The 23,515-nt window shown below is 39.3% G+C and overlaps 1 protein-coding gene across 1 annotated transcript in view; it reads right to left on the reverse strand.

Moving 5' to 3' along the window:
• The window catches only part of MYO3A (myosin IIIA), a 172,989-nt gene that overhangs the window by 80,537 nt on the left and 68,937 nt on the right, over positions 1-23,515 (reverse strand). The window contains exons 9-15 of the mRNA XM_022580201.2: positions 22,352-22,451; positions 20,678-20,794; positions 19,347-19,451; positions 19,156-19,239; positions 14,785-14,987; positions 3,258-3,356; positions 3,035-3,149 (exon numbers count right to left, since the gene is read on the reverse strand). Of these exons, the coding sequence (XP_022435909.2) occupies positions 3,035-3,149; positions 3,258-3,356; positions 14,785-14,987; positions 19,156-19,239; positions 19,347-19,451; positions 20,678-20,794; positions 22,352-22,451 (823 nt within the window). The remainder of the gene's footprint in view (positions 1-3,034; positions 3,150-3,257; positions 3,357-14,784; positions 14,988-19,155; positions 19,240-19,346; positions 19,452-20,677; positions 20,795-22,351; positions 22,452-23,515) is intronic.

Genomic DNA, 23,515 nt, shown 5'->3' on the forward strand with positions numbered 1-23,515 from the left:
AGCTCAAGACTTCCTGTGAGTAGAGTATCTGCCTAAGGATGCATTCAACCCTGGCTTGCCCATGAGTCTACAGTAATGCTTCTCTCTCTGGTCCATAAAATTCTCCATCTTCTGGCAAAAACTGGGAAGTCATGGTAATAATTCTTCTCTGGTCCCCAGAGTAGTTATTTTGTTTCAGTTGGTACTGAAAGCACCCTGCCAGGTCCCCTATGGCTCCTACAGCTCTCACCCACCCCTCCCCACAACCAGTTCATCTAGAAACTTGGTAGCAAAGCTTATTCAGAACTCAAGGAGGACTCTAAATTCTGGGGCTGTAAAGGCAGCCAGGTAGGAAGTCTCCCCATCAAATCTGAATTCCTCCTGGCTATGGAGAAAGCCCACACCAGAAAAATTAACTCTAAAAGTTGAAATGTTTCCTGATGGACATAGATTACCCTGGTTTACTTAAACCTCTCCTGAAGGCCCTAATTTCAAGGCAAAAAAAAAGTCATTCATCTGTCCTGCTTCTCCAACCTCACCCAGCTGGCAGAGATCACACCTCACTCCCTAAGGTCAAAGGTCAAGGTCTTAAGAATACTTCCCCTCAGGCCTGCAGCAAGGATACCCAAGGTCAAGTCAAAGGCTTTCAAAGAGAAGTCAAGAGTGGGAGACCACCCATCGTCAGAGCTGTCAACAGCAGAGGCTCCATATTTGGGAAAACGCACTTAGCAGCAAACTTTTCTCTATTCTGAGAACAGGTACAGCTTTAGAAATATTAACTTCTGGTAAGCAAATGCATCAAATGGACAAAAGTTTATCGCTGACAGCCTTCCATTTTAGAAGGGAGGCAACAGTGCCTGAAAAACACGCTGCAAAATTAGATTCAATAACCTCACGGCACATAATTTGGATGATTCTTGTCAAGGGTCACTTCTATTAGCATGTCTACACTTTACATCCTGCTGATAAGATTTTCCAAACTTTTGGAGAAGAATCAGGTATTATTTTTAGCTCGGGCTCTTAGTAGAGATTTGATAACCCAAGAAATTTCAGTAAACTTCATAAGCAGACACACTAACAGTTTCAAGTTGCAGGAGTGTCATTTATGAAAATGAAATTAAAATCCAACAAATTGCACATTACTTTCCTGCAAGAGTTCATCTAGAAGCCTGATTCATGTTCCGAGTGAAGTGTTCTTTTTATCGTAGGATTGAATCAACACAACGAACAGTGAACTGCTAAGAGCAGAGTCTGAAAGCTTCTCTAAAAACCTTCAGGAATCCCTAGTAAACAAGATATTTTGTTATAAAACTTAAAAAAACAACCTAGGACAAAGAAAGAAATCTTTATTACTCAGGGATAAATTTATAGCCTTAAATACCTTCATTATTAAATAAGGAAAAGGAAGAAACAGAGGAACCAAGTATTCCCCTTAAGAAAAAGAACACAAGAAACCAAATTAATACGTTAATAAAAATATTTTTTAAGTGAAATCAATAATACAGATAATGTGGCTTCAAAGGATGCCATCAAAAAAGTAAAAAGACAACAAAAGAGAGAAAATTTTTGCAAATCATACGACACTTGTATCTACAATACAAAGAATTCTTACAACTCAATAATAAAAAGACAACCTAATTAAAAAATTGGCAAAGAATCTGAACAGATGTTTCTTCAAAGAAGATATGTAAATGATAAACTACCTGAAAAGATAAGTACATGAAAAGAAGTTCAGCGTCATAAGCCTTTAGGGAAATGCAAACCAAAACCACAGTGACACACCACGTCACACCCACTATAATGGCTATAAACAGATAATAATAAGTGCTGGGGAAGATGGAGAGAAGTCAGAACCTTTATACACTGCCGGTTGGAATGTAAAATAGTGCGGCTGCTTTGGAACACAGTCTGGTAGTTCCTCTAAAGGTGAAACATTGTGTTACTCTATGACCTGGCTCTTCCACCCTTGGTATATACCCTAAAGAGAAGTGAAAACTCATGTCACACAAAAACTCAGACGCGGATGATCACAGCAGCATTATTGATAATGACCGAAAAGTGGAAACAACCCAAACGCCCATCACGTGATGCATGGACAAATAACATGAGGTATATCCATACAATGGAATATTATTCCTCGATAAAAAGAAATGAAGTACTGACACATGCTACAACACAGATGGACCCTGAAAACATCATGTCAAATGAGAGAAGCCGGTCACAAAGGGTGACATATTGCATCACTCAATTCATGCCAAATGTCCAGAATAAACGGATGTACAGTGACAGAAGCAGAGGTGGGATGGGAATGAGGAGGAACTGCTAATCACTAGCAGGTTTCGTCTGGAGTGAAAAATTTAGAACATGAAAATATTCTCAATGTGATTAGGGGGAAGGATGCACACCTCATTAACTGTATGAAAAGTCATTAAAATGTACACTTTTTTTTTTTTTTTTTTTGCGGTATGCGGGCCTCTCACTGTTGTGGCCTCTCCCGTTGCGGAGCACAGGCTCCGGATGCGCAGGCTCAGCGGCCATGGCTCACGGGCCCAGCCGCTCCGCCGCGTGTGGGATCTTCCCGGACCAGGGCACGAACCCACGTCCCCTGCATTGGCAGGCGGACTCTCAACCACTGCGCCACCAGGGAAGCCCCAAAATGTACACTTTTAAATGGCTGATTTGTACAGTATGTGAATTATATCTTAATAAAGTTGTTAGAAAAAGAAAACTGCACTAAAAAGGAATGTGTGACATGATCACATTTCTGCATTTACATAAAATTTTATATATATGTGGGAGATGCAAATATAAGTAAAATAAAAGACTAAGAACAAAACGAAATTCAGTTGTATCTCAAGGACACAGTTCCTCATGTATAAAGTAAAAATTATAATTCTAGTTATTTCATAAGGTCATTTCAGTAATTTAAAAATTATCCATGTAAAGCACTTAGCACAATATCTGGCATATGGACCACTCAATAAATGCTAACTCTCACCATCAGCGAGGACAAAAAGACACTTCCTAAAGAGGTTCAAATGTCTTCCATACCCACCTCCATTGTAAAACCGATGACTTTGAAACACTGCTCAATTAATTCATATTGGGATTTATAGAAACTATTATTCATCATGTCCTGTACTGTTCTGATGTGGTCATTTTGCAGGTATCTGGAAAAAAAAAAAAGAAAGGACAGGTGAAAATCTGAAATTAAGTGAAATGAGTGATTAAGTGAAAAGTAGAAGCATTATTTATGAAAGTTCAAGCTGCTGGGTTACCTGGGAGGCTTATTTTCCGGCAATTTGTAATGGGCTAGTTTCTTCTTTTCAGCTAAACCAGCATAGATGTAGTAAAAAATATGAAAATTTTTTTCTCCACTGAAAAAAAACAAGCCATTTTCAGGAAGGTGGTTAGTGAGAACATTTATTCATCACTAAAGTTTCTTGGCAACATAATTACCAGAACGCCTGTAAGCGCCACCAAGCACTTCCCAGAACACTGGGTTCTGGCCCTCTGTGGTTGCGACCCGTCGCTCTTTTCGACCACCACTGTCAGCGGACTGCACACTCTGCTAAGCACTTGTCTGAGTCATGCAGCGGCTATCTGCGTGTCCGCCAGGCATTTTTCTAGACACGGGGGATACAGCTGGAGCAAGCAGTCAAAACACCCTGACTTCTTGTCGTTTACATGCCAGCAGGAGCCAACAGAAAGAGAAACAAAGTAATAACTAGAGCATGCCAGGCCGTAGTGGGTGCTGCAGTACCTCATTTACCTGCCATGACCCTCTCATTTCACGCACAAGGGAACTGAAGCTGAGAGGGGACACTAATCTCACCCTCAGGTCACAGAATGGATGGCCAAACTGGATTCAACCAGGGCTGTTTGACTCCAAAGCCCACGTCTTTAACCACCTGGCTACACTGTCCTTCTGGGGCTCAGTCTTCTCACTTGCAGAGAAACCTGTTCCTTACGAATCTCAAGTTCCAGGACTCTGTGGTTCTACATGTAAACAGCCTTTCCAAGACACTGGAAGAGTACAATTAAGGAGTGTGGGTCACAACAAAGTGAGTCCCTGTTTCAGGAAGTTCCACAACATAACTACTGATACTAGGACCCCAGGAACCCTCGCTTCTCCTTCCCTTGTCTTCCTTTTGCTCTGGAGCGATCTGAGATGAACCACACTTCCTCTCCAAGATCAGGAAGTTCTCTCCTGGCTTACAGTTTCAGTCTCCCTTTTCCTTCTTCCACCTTAGAGAAGATGGTGCCCTTCCAAAAAATAGGGACCAAGGTAAGAAAACGGGTTTTGGACAATGAGTACAGGTATACCTCGTTTTACTGCACTCAGCTTTACTGTGCTTCACAGATGCTGCGATTTTTACAAATTGAAAGTTTGTGGGAAGGCTGTATCAAGCAAGTCTATTGGTACCATTTTCCCAACAGCAATGACTCACTTCGCATCTCTGTGGTAATTCTCACGATATTTCAGGCTTTTTCATTATTAGGACATTTGTTACGGTGATCTGTGATCAGTGATTTTGATGTTACTGTTGTGACCAGTTTGGGGAGCCAGGAACCTCAGGCTCTACAGACAATCTTATATAGACAGTGAGCTTCATCAGTAAATGTTGTATGCGTTCTGACTGCTCTACCAACCGGCTGTTTCCCCATCTCTCTCCCTCTTCTCTTCTCTGAGACATGACAATATTGAAATTAGGCCAGTTAACAACCCTACAATGGCCTCTAAGTGTTCAAGTGAAAGGAAGAGTCGCACGTCCCTCGCTTTAAGTCAAAATCTAGACATGATTAAGCTTAGTGAGGAAGGCATGTCAAAAGCTGAGATAGGCTGAAAGCTGGGCCTCTTGCAACAGTCAGTCAGCCAAGTTGTGAATGCAAAAGAAAAGTCCTTGAAGGAAATTAAAAGTGCTACTCCAGTGAATGGTAAGAAAGCAAAACAGGCTGACTGGCGTTATGAAGAAAGTTTTAGGGATCTGGACAGAAGATCAAACCAGCCACAATATTCCCCTAAGCCAAAGCCTAATCCAGAGCAAGGCCCTAACTCTCTTCAATTCTGTGAAGACTGAGAGCGGAGAGGAAGCTGCAGGAGTCTGAAGCTGGGAGAGGTTGGCTCACAAGGTCTAAGGAAAGAGGCCGTCTCCATAACACAGCAATGCAAGGCGAAGCAGCAAGTGCTGACGCAGAAGCTGCAGCAAGTTATCCGGAAGATCTAACTGAGACCGTCCATGAAGGTGGCTACACTAAACAACAGATCTTCAGTGTAGACGAAATAGCCTTGTATTAGAAGAGGCCATCTAGGACTTTCATAGCTAGAGAAGAGAAGTCAATGCCTGGCTTCAAAGGACAGGCTGACTCTCCTGTTAGAGGTTAATGCAGCTGGTGACTTTAAGCTAAAGCCAATGCTCACTTACCATTCTGCAAATCCCAGGGCCCTTAAGAATTACGCTAAATCTACTCTGCCCTCTAAAGCAGCGGGTCCCCAACCTTCTTGGCACCAGGCACCGGTTTCACGGAAGGCAATTTTTCCAGCGGCAGACGAAGCCTCGCTCGCTCGCCCACTGCTCACCTCCTGCTGTGCGGCCCGGTTCCTAACAGGCCTGGTACCGGTCCACGGCCCGGGGCCTGGGGACCCTTGCTCTAAATGGAGCAACGAAGCCTGGATGACAGCACATCTGTTTACAACATGGTTCTCTGAATATTTTAAGCCCACTGTTGAGACCTACTGCTCAGAAAAAAGGTTTCTTCCAAAATATTATAGTTCATGGACAATGCACCTAGTCACCCAAGACCTCTGGTGGACAAGATTAATGTTGTTTTCATGCCTGCTAACACAGCATCCATTCTGCAGCCCATGGATCAAGAAGTCATTTTGACTTTCAAGTCTTATTATTTAAGAAGTATATGTTTAAGAAGTATATGTATCACAGACGGTGATTCCTTTGATGAATCTGGGTAAAGTCAATTGAAAACCTTCTGGAAAGGATACACCATTCTAGGTTCCACTAAGAACATTCATGATTCATGGGAAGAGGTCAAAATATCAGCATTAGCAGGAGTCTGGAAGAAGCTGATTCCAAGCCTCATGGATGACTCTGAGGGGCTCAAGCCTTTAGGGGGGAAGTAACTGCAGATGCGGTAGAAATAGCAAGAAAACTAGAATTAGAAGTGGAACCTGAAGATGTGACTGAACAGCTACACTCTCATGGTAAAACTTCAACAGCTGAAGAGTTGCATCTTACGGATGAGCAAAGAAAGTGGTTTCTTAATATGGAATCTACTCCTGGTGAAGATGCTGCAAAGACTGTTGAAATGACAACAAAAAACTTAGAATATGGCATAAACTTAGTTGATGGAGCAGCAGCAGGGTTTGAGAAGACTGACTCCAATGTTGAAAGAAGTTCCACTGTGGGTAAAATGCTACCAAACACCATCGCAGGTCACAGAGGAATCGTTCATGAAAGGAAGAGTCAATCGATGAGGGAAACCTCATTGCCTTTTAAGAAGTTGTCACACTCACCCCAGCCTTTAGCAGCCACCATCCTGATCAGTCAGTAGCCATCAGCATCAAGACAAGACCCTCTACCAGCCAAAAACTTACAACTCGCTGAAGGCTCAGATGATGGCTAGCATTTTTTTAACAATAAAGTATTTTTTAATTAAGGCATGTGCATTGTTTTTTTAGACATAATGCTACTGCACACATAAGAGACTACAATATATTGTAGACATAAATTTTATATGCACTGGGAGACCAAAAACTTCATGTGACTTGCTTTATTGTGATATTCACCTTATTGCAGGGGGCTGGAACCGAACCTACAATATCTCCAAGGTGTGCCTGTATTCAGTTGAATTCGAGATGACAGCAAAATATCCAGGTTGCTGGAAATGAAAAACATGAACTTGGGGACTTTCCTGGTGGCGCAGGGGTTAAGAATCTGCCAGCCAATGCAGGGGACACTGGTTCGAGTCCTGGTCCAGGAAGATCCCACATGCCGCAGAGCAACTAAGCACTACTGAGCCTGCGCTCAAGAGCCCGCAAGCCACAACTACAACTACTGAGCCCACACGCCGCAATGACTGAAGCCCACGCACCTAGAGCCTGTGCTCTGCAATAAGAGAAGCCTCTGCAATGAGAAGCCCGCGTACCACAAGGAAGAGTAGCCCCCGCTCGCCGCAACTAGAGAAGCGCAGCAATGAAGACCCAATGCAGCCAAAAAAAAAACAAACACATGAACTTGGGAGACAGCAAGAGGTACATCTTTGGCTGTCAATCACACAGAGCTACCCATTGAGCCACGATGTCAGAAGAAATTGCTAAGTGTGAGAATATACAGAGAAAAGAGAAATGCCCCAAGAACAGATCTTTGATGAATATACATTTTGGGAATGGATGGATAAATCTAAGTCAGAGAAGAAAAACTCAGAGAAGAGTCCAGTCATGGAAGCAAAGACAGGCGAGCGTTTCTGGAAAAAGGGCATCACAGGCCCAGATGCTGAAGTGAGGGTGGTGGCATCCTTTAGAGCTGGCTGTGTTCGTACCTTCTACGCCCCCAGCCATTATTTGTGGCAGCCACTAGGAATACTTCGATGAATATGAGCGTTGTACACAAGCAAGGTTAGAACAAAACAAAAAGTGTAGTTCTTGCCTTGTCTCACCACAAAATAATAAAATTCCTCTAAGACGGGCACAGCATATAATTTAGTTTGCTTTGTGCGAATGAAATCACATTGATTGCTCTATGTGTCACACCTCTAACGCTTAAATGACGCAGTGCACAATTAGAGGAGTGACTCATATATGCAGACACGCGTAACTGGTGGTGTTCTCTCTAATTATCAGTTTACGTTTACTGAGGACTGTAATTTGACAAGACCTGGAGACGCTATAGGAAATATACTGATCTTTGGTAGATAAACAATTAAGAGAATTAAAGGAACAGGAAAGGAAGACACCTCCAAAGATTACCCATCTCATGTTCTGCCTTAACTACATCCTTAAAGGCAGAGAATCTTCCATAGCATCCCACACACGCTCATGTGATTAGTGGTTCCCAGGTCAGAATGGCCCGGGAACAAATGTAGGGGCTCAGCACGTCACCAGATAGTACAGCTGACCCTTGAACGACAGGGATTTGAACTGTGTGGGTCCATTAATATGCAAATTTTTTCAATAGATATTTTTAAATTGTGTGTAGAATATCATGTGCAAGACTTAAAGTGGAGAACCTATCTTTACAGGCATAAGGGGAGTGACAGTTAATATAAAATTAACAATGTGCTACTATTCTTACTCTTTTACCACTCTGCTTTCAAAGAATTACATTACTGTACAGCATGCCCCTCTCTCGTAATTGGAGAAGCTGCGTATCAGCCTATCAACACAAAGTAGTTTTCTAAAAAATGTACCAATGTTTCCATTACTGTATGATGAATATGGCTGCAATATGCCCTAAAATTTTATAAGATTCACTCATTAGTGTATCGGCTGGGCTACGGTGAAGCAATTGTATCAATGACACCAGGTGACATAAGGCAGCCACACGCTGCTTCTTCCTTATCAATGCACGAATCCTTGTCCCTGTAAGTAAATATGAATTTCTTCTTCACATTATCTTTTCCTTTTTGATGTTTAGTGTTAGTATAACACCTATAGTGTTTTGTATCATCTAAGACAATACTGACGTAGGTACTGACAGATGATTCATCTTGTAAACAGATGACATAAACTTACGGCATCAGTAGAGACAGTCCAGTACCTTCACTGTATTTTCTCTTCCTTATAATTTTCTTAATAACATTTTATTTTCTCTACCTCAACTTATTATAAGAATATAGTATATAATACATATAATATACAAAATATGTGTTAACTGGGTTATCAGTAAGGCTTCTGGTTAATAGCAGGCTATTAGGAGTTAAGTTTGAGGAAAGTCAAAAGCAGATTTTTGCATAATAAGCAGATTTTTGACGGCAACGGGGGTCGGCGCCCCTCAACCCCCCACTGTTCAAGGGTCATTGTATTCTCTGGCTCTGGCCAACCCCTACTGCGGAGCCTCTAATGCTTCCTCAGGGTCCCACTCAGCCATTTGCAGGAAGGCCCTCCAGGCTGTCTCATGTGCCCTGGACCCTGGGGATCACTGTGCAGCCAAGGCCTCTAACACCTCAAATCTACGACAAAGTCCTCACAAGGATGCGACTCACCCCACGTGTGAAACCTTGGAATATTCAACAAAGGGGCCTGCAATGAGGCGTGGAAACGCCAGCAGCGCAGCCTTGCATTCACAGGGCCCCATGAAGTGCTCACGAAACAGTGCTTCTAGCGTGTCCTGGTTGTTACACCTCCTTCCTCCAGGACTCCGTCCTCCAGGATATCCAGTCTCCTCGATCCGCCCCGACCCTCGCCGTCTGCCCGCTCACTCTCTGCAGATGAACTCACTGCCTACTTTCCCGCGAGATCAGAAACCAACCGCTGACGGTGATCAGCAAGCTCTGGATCAAAGCATGTGTGGCTCCCGGGAGACCATGCGCTGCTGTACATGGGAATCCTGTCTTACGGCTCTATAGCTCCTGGGCCTAGAACAGCTCCTGGCACTTAGTAGGTACTCAGTAAATATTAGCCTCGTGGGTGGATGAATGAATGAATGGTGGGGCTCTGGAGTCAGAGAGACATGGCTTCAAACCCCAATTCAGTCACTTATTAGCTTTTTGACATTAGGCAACTTATTATAATTTTCTTGGTCTGTTTCCTCCTGTAGAAAATAGGCAATAACCCCTGTCATATTGCTGAAGGAATTAAGAGAGATTATGGAGGTAAAATGCCCAGCACAGTGCCTGACACAGAGTAATTGATCCATAAATAATATTTTCTCTTTCTCCACAGCAGAGAGCACACATCTGCCATTTGGTTGATGTCTCCTGCAGCATCTGGGAAAGTGCTGGGCATGTGAGAGACACGCAAGCAATGCCTGCTGAACTAAATTGCAGTAACTGGAGAAAACTGCAGTGAAACAGCAAATCATTTATATTTATGAGCATTTTCTAGCATTGACTTCTGTATGCTCATTTTCTTCTTGGAAGTGAGTAGCCTCTTTTTAAAATTTCCTCTTTAAAATCATCTACATTTAGGAAAGGCTTTAAGTCACAACTTATACGACAGCAGCAACATGAGAAATACCATCAGTATAAAACTAAATGTGGTCAGAGATGGGGGTAGGATGACATGAGTAGAGGCAAAAAAAAGAGAAGAAAAGAATTTATTCCATTCAAAGAAAGGGTAAGTTCTTTTAAAAAATTGTCTACTCTGATTCTTCTCTGCCACCTCAGATCCATTCTTCATTCTTCTTTGGCTTGTTCTGTGACCCCCAAATCTAACCTCTACAGACTGGCATTCCCGGGCTCCCTTGCTCTATGGATTCCAGCTGGGTTCAGCCAACAGGGAGCACAGGCAGGAGGCTGGAAGGAGGGAGAAGAGGTCGAGGTTTTCCTCCCCTCACTTGCTCTCTTTCTCCCAGGAGCTGTACAGTTGTCCCTCAACAACCACGGGTTCTGCATGCACGGATTCAACCAACCGGATCTGTGGATGTGGAACCTACGGACACAGAGGGCTGACTCGGCATCCGCGGATACGGCAGAGGGCTCTGGAACCAATTCCTCGCAGACACAAAGGGACGACCATATTCCTTTAGGCAGCAGCTCCCGACAGGCAGCAGTCCTCCACAGCCCTACTTCTCACCAGGCTCTGCAGTGTGGTCCCTCCTTCTGCCCTTCAGACCCAGGTGTAGGAATGATTTCTCAACGCTGTTCATCTGTGGGCATCTCACCGTTTATTCTTGGTTCTTCAATACCCTCTACCTCTGTAAACAGTCCCCTCAGTTAAACCCTCTGAACTGGTTCTTTCCTTCCAGTTCCTGAATGATAGGGTACATTTATATTTATCATTTTAAAAAGGGCCTACTAAGAATTCTTCTATTACATCACTGATATTTTCATTTTTAGAGATCATTAAAAAACCTTCTCTAGAATTTAACAATGCAATTCAAATTAAGTAAAGTAAAAAAACAGATGTAAAAAAACCTGGAAAAATGGAAGAATTATAAGGCAGATGTACTTGAATTATTACTGAGATATATTTCAACCTGATAGTAAATTGGAATACTTTTTCCCAATAAACAATGTTGTAAAACTATAATCCTTTAGGCCAGCTGAAAATAAGCTTACTTTCTTAATAGTATGCCTAAAATACGATCCTAATTGTGCTATTTCCTGGACTATATGGTGCAATAGTTCAATAAGCATGAATGAGATTATTTGTATGGTTACAAATCCAGAGCCTCACTGTGTAGCTGCTGAGGGTACTGCTCACATCATACTCTACATGGATGGCACTGCAGCACACAACTCCAGGCAACCCACTGCGATGGTGCCCTTGACACTGTGCAACACTGTGGCCCCATCTAAATCCCAATAATTCAGCGTCTTAGGTAGACATTCCCCAAAGACCTGAAGGACAGAGTCTTACACAGTTATGAGAGCAGGACAGATTGTTCTGAGAACCAGTTAAGTCTCCACACTTGGAAGAATCAACATTGTGAAAATGACGCTACTACCCAAAGCAATCTACAGATTCAATGCAACCCCTATCAAACTACCACTGGCATTTTTCACAGAACTAGAACAAAAAATTTCACAATTTGTATGGAAACACAAAAGACCCTGAATAGCCAAAGCAATCTTGAGAACGAAAAAAAGAGCTGGAGGAATCAGGCTCGCTGACTTCAGACTATACTACAAAGCTACAGTAATCAAGACAGTATGGTACTGGCACAAAAACAGAAATACAGATCTATGGAACAGGATAGAAAGCCCAGAGATAAACCCACGCACATATGGTCACCTTATCTCTCATAAAGGAGGCAGGAATGTACAGTGGAGAAAGGACAGCCTCTTCAATAAGTGGTGCTGGGAAAACTGGACAGGTACATGTAAAAGTATGAGATTAGATCACTCCCTAACACCATACACAAAAATAAGCTCAAAATGGATTAAAGACCTAAATGTAAGGCCAGAAACTATCAAACTCTTAGAGGAAAACATAGGCAGAACACTCTATGACATAAATCACAGCAAGATCCTTTTTGACCCACCTCCTACAGAAATGGAAATAAAAACAAAAATAAACAAATGGGACCTAATGAAACTTCAAAGCTTTTGCACAGCAAAGGAAACCATAAACAAGACCAAAAGACAACCCTCAGAATGGGAGAAAATATTTGCAAATGAAGCAACTGACAAAGGATTAATCTCCAAAATTTACAAGCAGCTCATGCAGATCAATAAAAAAAAAAAAAAACCCAATCCAAAAATGGGCAGAAGACCTAAACAGACATTTCTCCAAAGAAGATGTACAGACTGCCAACAAACACATGAAAGAATGCTCAACATCATTAATCATTAGAGAAATGCAAATCAAAACTACAATGAGATATCATCTCACACCAGTCAGAATGGCCATCATCAAAAAATCTAGAAACAATAAATGCTGGAGAGGGTGTGGAGAAAAGGGAACACTCTTGCACTGCTGGTGGGAATGTGAATTGGTACAGCCACTATGGAGAACAGTATGGAGGTTCCTTAAAAATCTACAGATAGAACTACCATATGACCCAGCAATCCCACTACTGGGCATATACCCTGAGAAAACCATAATTCAAAAAGAGTCATGTACCAAAATGTTCATTGCAGCTCTATTTACAATAGCCCGGGGATGGAAACAACCTAAGTGTCCATCATCGGATGAATGGATAAAGAAGATGTGGCACATATATACAATGGAATATTACTCAGCCATAAAAAGAAAAGAAACTGAGCTATTTGTAATGAGGTGGATGGACCTAGAGTCTGTCATACAGATTGAAGTAAGTTAGAAAGGGAAAAACAAATACTGTGTGCTAACACATATACATGGAATCTAAGAAAAAAAAAAAGGTCATGAAGAACCTAGGGGTAAGACAGGAATAAAGACACAGACCTACTAGAGAATGGACTTGAGGGTTTGGGAAGGGGGAAGGGTAAGCTGTGACAAAGTGAGAGAGTGGCATGGACATATATACACTACCAAACGTAAAATAGATAGCTAGTGGGAAGCAGCCGCATAGCACAGGGAGATCAGCTCGGTGCTTTGTGACCACCTAGAGGGGTGGGATAGGGAGGGTGGGAGGGAGGGAGGCACAAGAGGGGAGAGATATGGGAACATATGTATATGTATAACTGATTCACTTTGTTATAAAGCAGAAACTAACACACCACTGTAAAGCAATTATACTCCAATAAAGATGTAAAAAAAAAAAAAGTCTCCACACTTGCATAAGACCTGGAGGTTCCTGCAGGTATGGGTGGCAAAGGCACTAACATACATGCCCACTAAGTTCTGGGCCCCAGCACACCTTGATAACAGGAGCTGCTATTTACTGACATTGTCAGTGTCCCCTGTACTGCGCGAGATATTATTTCTAATCTTCACACAACTATCAACACTACTACTGCTAATAAGGGCTTAAACTGCATGGGGTTCTTTCTATGTGCTCTTCATTGCACTAAATACTTTACAGGCATGATCTTAATAGGTAGGTACCACTGCTAACTCCTTTTTAAAAATGAAAAACTGAGGTGCAGAGAGGTTAAGCATTTCAAATTCTAACACACAGTAGGTTGCAGAAACAAGATCCTATAAGGGTCTTTAAGGTTTAAATATCTTACCCAAGGTGGACTACATGTCAGGGAGCCACAATTCAAAGCCACATTTGCCTAAAAATCATGCCTGACATTTTTGGAACTGAAGACCAAAGGATAATTTTCTACACTGAAGGCTGAGCTCAGAGGTTGGCTCCAAGCAACTTACATTCACAATTTATCATAAACTGAATGACAGCAAATTTGAAGGCACTTATAATTAAATACTAATGTACTTGTACATAAAGGAAGCTTATGTTCCTGAGAATTTAACATACAACACATAACTACTATAATGTAGATATGTTTGGCATAAAACCAACATAAGAAAACTGGAAGACTCTAAATTGCCACAACTTTTAAAAAAATAATATAAAAACCAGGGTACAAATTCCATGTTGTGATTAGTTTTTTCATAAGAACAACAAACAAAGATGTTTTGGAATCATGAGGACAGGAGAAAAGTTTTGTCATTCAGCTACAAACTGAGGAACTCACTCAACCTAAAAGAACTCACTCAAACTAAACTTTCCAGAACATGGTGTTGGTGGCTTATCAGCAGGCAGGAAAAAGAACACTATAATAAAGCCCCTTCCTGAATCCTTTTTTTGTTTGTTTTTTGGTCCCTTGTGTATAAACATTGGGAAGCACAGAATTAATACAAAGATCTATTTATATATACCAGCACTTAAAAGAAAAAAAATGACTGTTATTTCCAATTAAATTTCATACTTGTTTTGTGTAGAGAAGTATATTCTCTCCTACTTCAGAAATTACTCTAAGTTATCCTGTTAGTACCTCTATGATGGGCTTAGGCTTTCTATCTGTTTTCATAAACTTTAGGCTATTTATTAACTCCTTTACTGGATGTAACATATGAGAGAGTAAGACAGTGCTGAGGCATCTCTGCTTCCAACAGTAAATGCCTCACACATAGTAGACGATCAATAAAATTCTGTTGAAATTTTGTTAAATGAGTAAGACATTTTATTATTAAAACAAAAGCATCATCTTTGCTTACGTCTCCCAGAAAATAGGAAGTATGTGACATGAACTTACATGGCTTGGTGGATAACTCGGGATTTCTCCAGAAGGTATTCAGAAATCTGTGCTCCCACGACAGCCCCAGAAGGGGTAAATTTCATTTCTAAGTATTTTCCAAATCGGCTGGAATTGTCATTTATAATAGTGCAGGCATTGCCAAAGGCTTCCACCAAATTATTCACTTGTAAAATCTTCTCTTGCAGGGTTTTGTTATTAGCCTAGAGAAAATGTCAAGATATTAAAAAAATGTAAAAAATTAATTTTGTATAGAATGGAATGTCTCTTCTCTGATAAGCACTTTATGTAGATGTACACATACAAGTGCATCTTCTTGGTTTGTTGCCAGAAGTTACAACCTAGTATATTTTTCCCCTCCTGCTGGTACGTTCACTCACTTCCTTTCTTAGAGGGGCGAAGAGATCCTTTACACTTTTTCTATTCCAATATAGTTCTGTTAAGCTCCTGATTTACAAACACAATTTATAAGCAGTCTACGCACACTGAGGTACATCTCAAACTTTGTTATTCCTCCTCTACATATATGGGTCCCCATCCACAAGATCCCCAAAGCTGTGGACCAACTTCCCTTGCTTCCATGGAAGCTGTCAAACCTGCAACTAGAGGAGTAAAGATATCGTGTGAACTCAGAAGTAGAGGAGAGGGAATAATTGTGAAAATCAAGAACAGCTCGGCTGTGTGGAAGGGAGATGTGGATCCCTGGTCCAGGCCAGCGGGCCTACCTGGCTGGCCCTCCATTTTCTCCTACACCATCTCACATTTTCCTTCCCCAAAACAAGCATCATGTTGGGTTTTTTTTCTTTACCACTTTATTAAACTGAAATTCCACCAGAAAATTTATTTGGGTTAACAACCAACCTCTTTTAGAAGGCATCCCCCCTCTTAGAGGTTTAAGGAGGTATCAGTCATTCACATCTTAGTAGAAATGGATCAAGTGGATTATTTTCAGTGTAATACCTTGCTGAAGTCAGCTGTGTTAAAGGTACGGAAATGTTTATGTAAGGGAGGAGCAGCAGGTATTTCTGGAACATAGGCTACATTAGAATTTGGGGGGGGCTGAGGGGGCATTCACAGTGCAGTTTTGGGGGCATATAAGGATTTTGGATATCCTCTAAAAGAGGCAATAAGGGGAGAGAAAAGAGAGGAGCAAGAATTGGGATAATTGACTCTTTTTAAATGTTGTTTGGGGCTGGCCTTGCACTCATGAAAAAGGTGAGAAAACATCAACCACCTGTATTAGGTAGCAGTGCCCTGCTACATAAGGTTTTGAAGACTGTGTATTACAAAGGTAAATTCCATCCACCAAACATACCATTTTTGCATCCGCTAAATCTTTATCAAGGAAATAACTAAAAGACACACTCAGTCCCGATAAGGGTAGAATTCTTTTGTTTTTATATCACCATCTCCAATTAATATCAAGTCACATTTTTAGATCTAGCACAAGATAAAGATATTAAATAAACGTTAGATGTGCTGACATCCACAAAACAACATTCGTACAAGTTAATCCGTTATTGACGAGAGCCTCTATCGACTTCACAAATCAAGAAAGAATAGCAAAGGCCCGTGCGGAAGGCCCCTGAGTAAATTTATTCAGGTGTTCAACTCTTCCACGCCAGGAGAGTATGCTGTGCCACACACCATCCCAACTCTCTCCAAAATGACGTTTATTTCAGTGAACTTAAAAGCTTGTAGAGTGATGCTTATCCCAGAAGTAAGGAGAGGGAAGTGGATGGGCAAGGGGATGGGGAAGGGATTGAGATGACAGCCCTGAGGTAGGCCCCCCTTCCTGGCCTCTACTGGCTCTGTTCTGAGGGGTCACAGGCCTGGTTACTAGTATATTTCTATTCCATACCCACACCCATGATGGAAAACATATAACCAGTCAATTGATTTTTAACAGGAACATGAAATTCTTTTGACAATGAATTAGACTCAATTAAGCAACTGTTTTGACACCATGAGGCACCCTTTTATATATACAGTGGTTGGGTCTGGCCTTGTACCCACAGTGCTTTGTAGCACAAGATTCCTATAATCACTGTGATGGCAAAAATTTTAAGATGACTCTACTTCTAACTATGCGAATCACTATAAACATTTTCACAGGGATAAGTTGTAAACAATGATTTTTCTTTTTTAGCCATTAGCCTAATGAGAACACATTATTCTTGATTTATCTTATTTCAAGGGCTCTACTTGGAAAATCAAACCAAGTCTCTATCCTCAACATCCCATTTTTAAAAATTAAGGTAAAATTACATAGAGATTCACCCTTTATATAGTTCTGAAAGTTTTTACAAACATATGTGACCATAAATCTCCCACTATAGTCCACATACAGAACAATCCCATCACCCCCCAAATTGTCTCATTACTCTTTGCAACCCTTCCCTCCGCTCTCAGCTGCCGAAAATCCCTGATTTGTTTTTGTGCCTACGGTTTTAAATCTGCAATAATGACACAGCAAGTGAACCATACATGTAGTCTTCTTAATCTGCTTCTCTGACTTAGCCTAAAGCATTTGAGATTTATCCAAATCTCATCCAGTGAGCTTCATTGCTTGTATCAGTGTTCATTCTTTTTTATTGCTGAGTAATATTCCATGGCATGGATGTACCATAGTTTGTTTATTCATTTCCTAGTTCGTTGTTTCCACTCCCTGGAGATGATGAACAAAGCTCCTATAAATTATTTGTCTGTAGCTTTTTTGTATGAACATGGGTTTTCATTTCATTTGAACAAATACCTAGGAGTAGGATTGCTGGGTTGTATGATAAGTATGGTTAGGCTTTCTAAGAAACTCCTGAGCTGTTTTCCAAAGTGGCTGTACCATTTTGCATTCTCATCAGCAATACACGAGTTTCATTCAGTTCCTCTATGTTCTTGCCAGCACTTAGCATTGTCAGGTTTAAAAAAAAAAATTTAGCCATTTTAATGGCTATGTAATGGTGTCTCACTATGGTTTTAATTTGCATTTCCCTAATGACTACTGGTGTTGAACACCATATTTTCATTTGCTTTTTTTGCCATTTACATATCATCTTTGCTGAAATGGCTAGTCAATTTTTTTGTTCATTTTTAAATTGCTATTTGATTTCTTATTATGGAATTTTAAGAGTTTTTAAAAATATATATTCTGGATACAAGTCTTTTATTAGAGTGTCTCTGAGTCTGTAGCTTGTCTTTTCATTTTCTTAACAGTATCATTCAGAGAACAGAATGTTCTTAATTTTGGTGAAATCAAACTTTTCCCTTTATGGATTATGCTTTTTATGTTGCATCTAACAGCTCTTTGCCTGACCCAAAATGACAAAAAACAAAGTTAACTGACTTAATTTTCTTCTAGAAATTTTATAGCTTTTGGTTTAATCTTTAGGTCTATGATCCATTTGAAGTTAATTTTTTATAGCATGTGCGGTCTAGAGTAAGGTTCAATCCTTTTGTATGCGCATATTCCAGCACCATTTGTTAAAAGACTATCATTAATTGACCTTGCACCTTTGCTGAAAATCAATAAATCATATATGTGCAGATTCTTTATTCTATTCCATTGATCTGTATACCATCTTTTCTTTAATAACACACTGTTTTGACTATCACAGCTTTTATAGTGAGTCTGAAATCAGGTAGCATTTATTAATCCTCCAATTTTGTTCTTTTTCAAAACTGATTATTATAGTTCCTTTGCCTTTCCATATACATTTTTGATTCAGTTTGTCAATTTCTAAAAAAAAAAATAAAATCCTGCTGGGATTTTTACTGTAAACTACATTGAATCTACAGATCGATCTGTGGGGAATTGACATCTTAATAATATTGAGTCTTTTAATCCATGAACATGTCATATCTCTCCTATTATTCAGGTCTTCTTTGATTTCTTTTATCAACTTTTTCTATTTTTCAGCATACAAATCTTATACATATTTTGTAAGATCTAGATTTCAATAGTTCATGTTTTATGGTGCTAATATAAATAATACATTTAAGTTTAAACTGATCATTGTTAGTATGTATATAATATATAAATATAATTAATTTTTGTATATTGACTCCCCTTTATCTTGCTGGTAACAAAGGAAGAAGAAGTAAGGAAAGCATTCAGAGAATACGTTAGGGCAAAAAAGAGAGAAAATCACCTCTATAAAGCCTTGCCTACTAAGAGTGAGAAAAGTTAGAGTTTGCTTAAAACAAAACATATGCTCTTTATATTGTTATATTTTAAACTCACAAAGGACAACAAGTGTGCTATAATTTCTGTGCATTATTAAATGTGGAAATTTGTAAATATTAACCTAATCAGTTAAATTAAATTCTGAAGTATAACAAATATTTCTGTTAGGACAGAGAAAAATTAAATTATACCTTTCCAAGCACTGTCAGCTGCTGAACTAAGAGATGAGCACTTTCAGTCTTTCCAGCACCACTTTCCCCAGAAATAACAATGCACTGCACGGTGAGAAAAGGAAACTGTAAGAAGACTTTATCCTCACAAAATTCAGCTGACACACAAGAAACTAAGAGGAGAATTTCTAAAAATGTGAGACTCTCCTTACCTGATCTGAATTATATGTTACCATAGACTGGTATCCTAAGTCAGCCATGGCAAAAATGTGAGGAGGATTGGCAGTTCTCTTTGCTCCAATATACAGTTTCGAATGCTAAAGATTAAAAAGAACATGTGCTGTAGGGCTTTTGTTTTTGTTTAAACCCTACTTATTTACAGATAGAGTGCTAATTTTTAAAGCAAAAGGTGAATCAAAATACAGCTTCATACCACCAAAACATCACATCCATATTACATACACACATACATGCACAAATCATGGACAATTATGTAAAATAAAAGTTTGACATAAAACAACAGGGAAAAATGATATGACATAATATGACATCACTTTGGCAGTGGTATTTAAAAGAAGACTCTTTTGGAAATGCATACCACTTCCAAAGCAGAACTTAAAGTTTCAAAATACTATGATTTCCTTAAATAAGCAGATACTTTATAAATAAGACAATCAGGTATCATTTTGTTGACTATTCCTTGGATATAATAATGTATGACATACGATCACTACTTTTTTCCTTTCATATCATTTAACATACACTTTCTCATTTGCTTTGCCCAAGATCACATAGTTAATTGATAGCAGAATTTGTGCTAAAGCCCAGTCTTCTAAAACTTGGTCAAGGTTCCTAAATATGCCATTATTCTTGTAAATCTTAAAGTGGTAGAGACTGAGAGAATTACATACTTTTCACACAAAAAATTATATTAAGCACAGTATTATTCTAGAGTAATATACTATTATAATACAACATAATATTCTAGAGTACACAAATAGCTAGAAGAGTATGGATCTAATTGAAAATGAAAAACAGCCTAGCTTAACTCCAGAACACTATTCTATATTTAAACATTAGGGGTGAATAATGGATAATTATGTGCTTATATTCATAAAACATATTGTCTGATATTAAAAATTTAACCAGAAGGAATTTTTAAACTCATAGTGATGAGTTTTACAGCCATTAAGTATATAGTACCTACATATACAATGTAATTTTACTTTTGACTCTCCTATACTTGGTTCAGAGGTAGACATTAAGTCTATACTTTTTAGGCATCTGTTTATTGATATGATATGTAGTGTGGACCAGTTACCAATTACCAATGACAAGAAGTAATTAACATATCTCACACAAAGACCACAAACTGCATCCAGATCGATTCATCTTCTGTTTTTTCCTATCTCTACGTTTTAACAATAATTATTTAACTGTTTATTCAAAGGATTAGATAAAATGAAATGAAATTAATTTAAATACCTGAAGAGTATAAATTTTTGTACAAAGTAAGAAAATGTGTACAAGCCATACCACATACCTCTGCGGAATAAAGACCCAGACTCTGAAAAGGGTTAAGAGCAATGAGTATGTCTCCCACATAGAAGTAAATCTGATCTCTGGAGTAACACTTCTCAAGTTGCTCTGAGACTGTATTCTATAACGAAATAAAAGTAATCTCTTTTTGTTAAAAATGATTGATGGTCAATTATCATTTTAAAAGTAAATGATAAGAAATAAAACATTTGGAATCTGGAGGAAGGATCAGAAAGAAATAGATCTATTGAGGGTAAGAAGTGTAACCTCCGGTCAGCAACTATCCTTCCCCTTGATGGGTATTTTCTTTTCTTTCGAGAGCTGTAGAGGGATGTCATTGTTACCTGTGTTTTCCACAGAATATATTATATGCTACAGGGAGTATATATACACAATACTTTCAAGGAAGTAAGTAAATGCAGCAGTTGAAGTAAAGAGAAAGAACACTAGAAAAGGGAAGAGAAGATATAGTGAACATGATTTTATTCCAAATGAAGGTTATTCAATGGCTCTGTGGAATGTCTTAGTTCCCTTGCTTAAATGTTTGGCTTTGAGGCAGAGTAAAAAGTACAGAAAAGTAACTTCCACAATTGATAAATCATATGAATACATGGAATCAATTTTAACAGTGCCAGACTTCATCATTTATAGTATATGACACAAAAGATCTTGGGTCAAAAAAGAGACAAAAAAATAAAACACAGACAATAGAAACAAACAAACCCAGTGTTTAATACGTAGGTCAGCAATATGATTAGTAAAGCCTTCTTTATAATCCACAAGCTTAGGATTTCACATCATTGGAAAATCTGATACACAAAGATTCATAAAGGTATTGGCAATCCCTGGCTTACAAACACTATTTGATTATAAGATGTTTGATGTTCTCAAGAAAGATTATTCTGAGGAAGTACTTGAGTTGTTTACGCAACCCCAAATTTACCAAATGACTACTTCGGTTCAGAATATGCCTCCTGATTTGCTACATTTTTAAGCAAAATGCTCAGGAATGTATCAGAAGTATTAAAAAAAGGAAAGCCTGTGGATCAGGCAGGGTAGCGATCCCAACCTTTTACTGAAAAGGAGCCTTATTATTTCTCTAATGATGTGATTATCTGAAATAAAAGGTGATGAGGAAAAAGAGGATGAGACTATAATTTACTGGCTTGGACTGGTACCTTCATGAGAGATGTCTGAAATATTTCTGAGGTCACTGGGATAAGAAGTTTCAAGCAGAATTCATTTCCCGAAAAGGTGGGCTCTGTGATCCCACGAGGGGTCCACTGACCATGGTAACAGACAGGCTCTCAAGGTATCTTCGAGGCTTTAGGTCCTGCCACTGAGATGGTGATGTAGGAAGCAAATCACCCCTTTGAGACTCCTGGGGAGAATTGAGGTGAAGAAGGGGTCTTGGACCTAAGCAACTCAAGCTTGTGGGAACTAGCACTTTTGTAATTCGAATATAAAAAAGAAGAAAAAGTTGACACCAGGCTGGAGAGATCTGCAAACGTGAGTTACACACAGTAAAACTGAAGACAGGAGGGATGATCAGGAAGCTAAGAGATGAAGAAAGCATGAAACCTACAGATGCTATTCAAAGAGCCTCCTGCTCAAACCACTTCTATAAATTTTTTTAAATAGACAGAATGTTTAAGTTTAATTAAGCTGAGTTTCTTACCTCATCCAAAACTTCTAGGGTTGCTAAATCATTTACATCCTTGAGGCTGGAAATTAAAGATCTGCTGAAGTTACTTTTCTTGGTGTAAAGACGTTCATGCCTGAGGAGCAATAAAAAAGAAAACCCTTTCTGATTTGAGAGCTTATTACTAATCATAGTAAAAGTCAAATTTAGATACTAAGAAACTGAAAAACATCTGTGAAGCTGATTTGCTAAATTCAATGATAACAATTTACCAGAAAACAGCCTCATGCATTTGATCTGTCTTCTCCTCTTCACTGGGAAAATGCAACACATTAAACTTACTTCATGGATGATCAAAAGAGCTCATTATTTCCATCAAGAACTACCTTATATATAATATTCTTTAAAGGTTCCTCTAAATTCCGATGTGTGACTTAATCTGTTACAAAGTGGTGAGTTGGAGCGATTTTCACTCGTTAGATTTCCAGTTTTGTCTGAGGTAGTGTTAGCCCACTGGTAGTCAAGGAATGATAATTTGGAAAATTATTATTCAGCAGAATTTAAGAGGAATACAAAATAAGCTACACTGGGGACTTTTAAAAGGTAAAATGTATGCAGAAAATTGATTTCAGTACTAGGAAGTTTACTTTCAAAATGAAACATTTCAGCAATTTCAATAACAGCGTAAAGATCTTGATCTGACATGAGGTCTGGAGAAGTTGCTGAGGTAAACACAAGGGTTTGTTTCAACTTTTCTGGACATGAAATCCAGTCTATTTTGAGCATAACTGCATTTTCAGTGTTTATTTTGGAGCAGACTGTTATGCATTTGAATCTGTCCATTAGTGAAAGGGGAAGGAATACACAGATTACAAAGCATGATAAGAATCATACCACTTACCCACCAAACTGTAATGGTTTCTCATTGCTTAGAGAATTAAGTCACTGTTGATAATGGTCCCCCCTCTACCTATGGCCAATCCCGTTTTGTGCACTGGATTCCATCTCCTCTCACTTACTCAAGAATATCACTCCTGCTGGGTCCTCTTTCTCTCCTGTATCACTCATTTCTCCCTCTCAACTGTTATAACATCTTCCCCAAAAGAAACAAACAAACCACCTGTCCTTGAGTTTGTTTCCTCCATCTACCGTTCCATTTCCTTGCTTTATAGCAAAAATCCTCAAAAGAATGATCTATAC

This window comes from Delphinapterus leucas, chromosome 2, assembly GCF_059928025.1.
Source record: "Delphinapterus leucas isolate spDelLeu-1000000601 "Yukka" chromosome 2, BTC_Dleu_Yukka2, whole genome shotgun sequence".
NCBI lineage: Eukaryota > Metazoa > Chordata > Mammalia > Artiodactyla > Monodontidae > Delphinapterus > Delphinapterus leucas.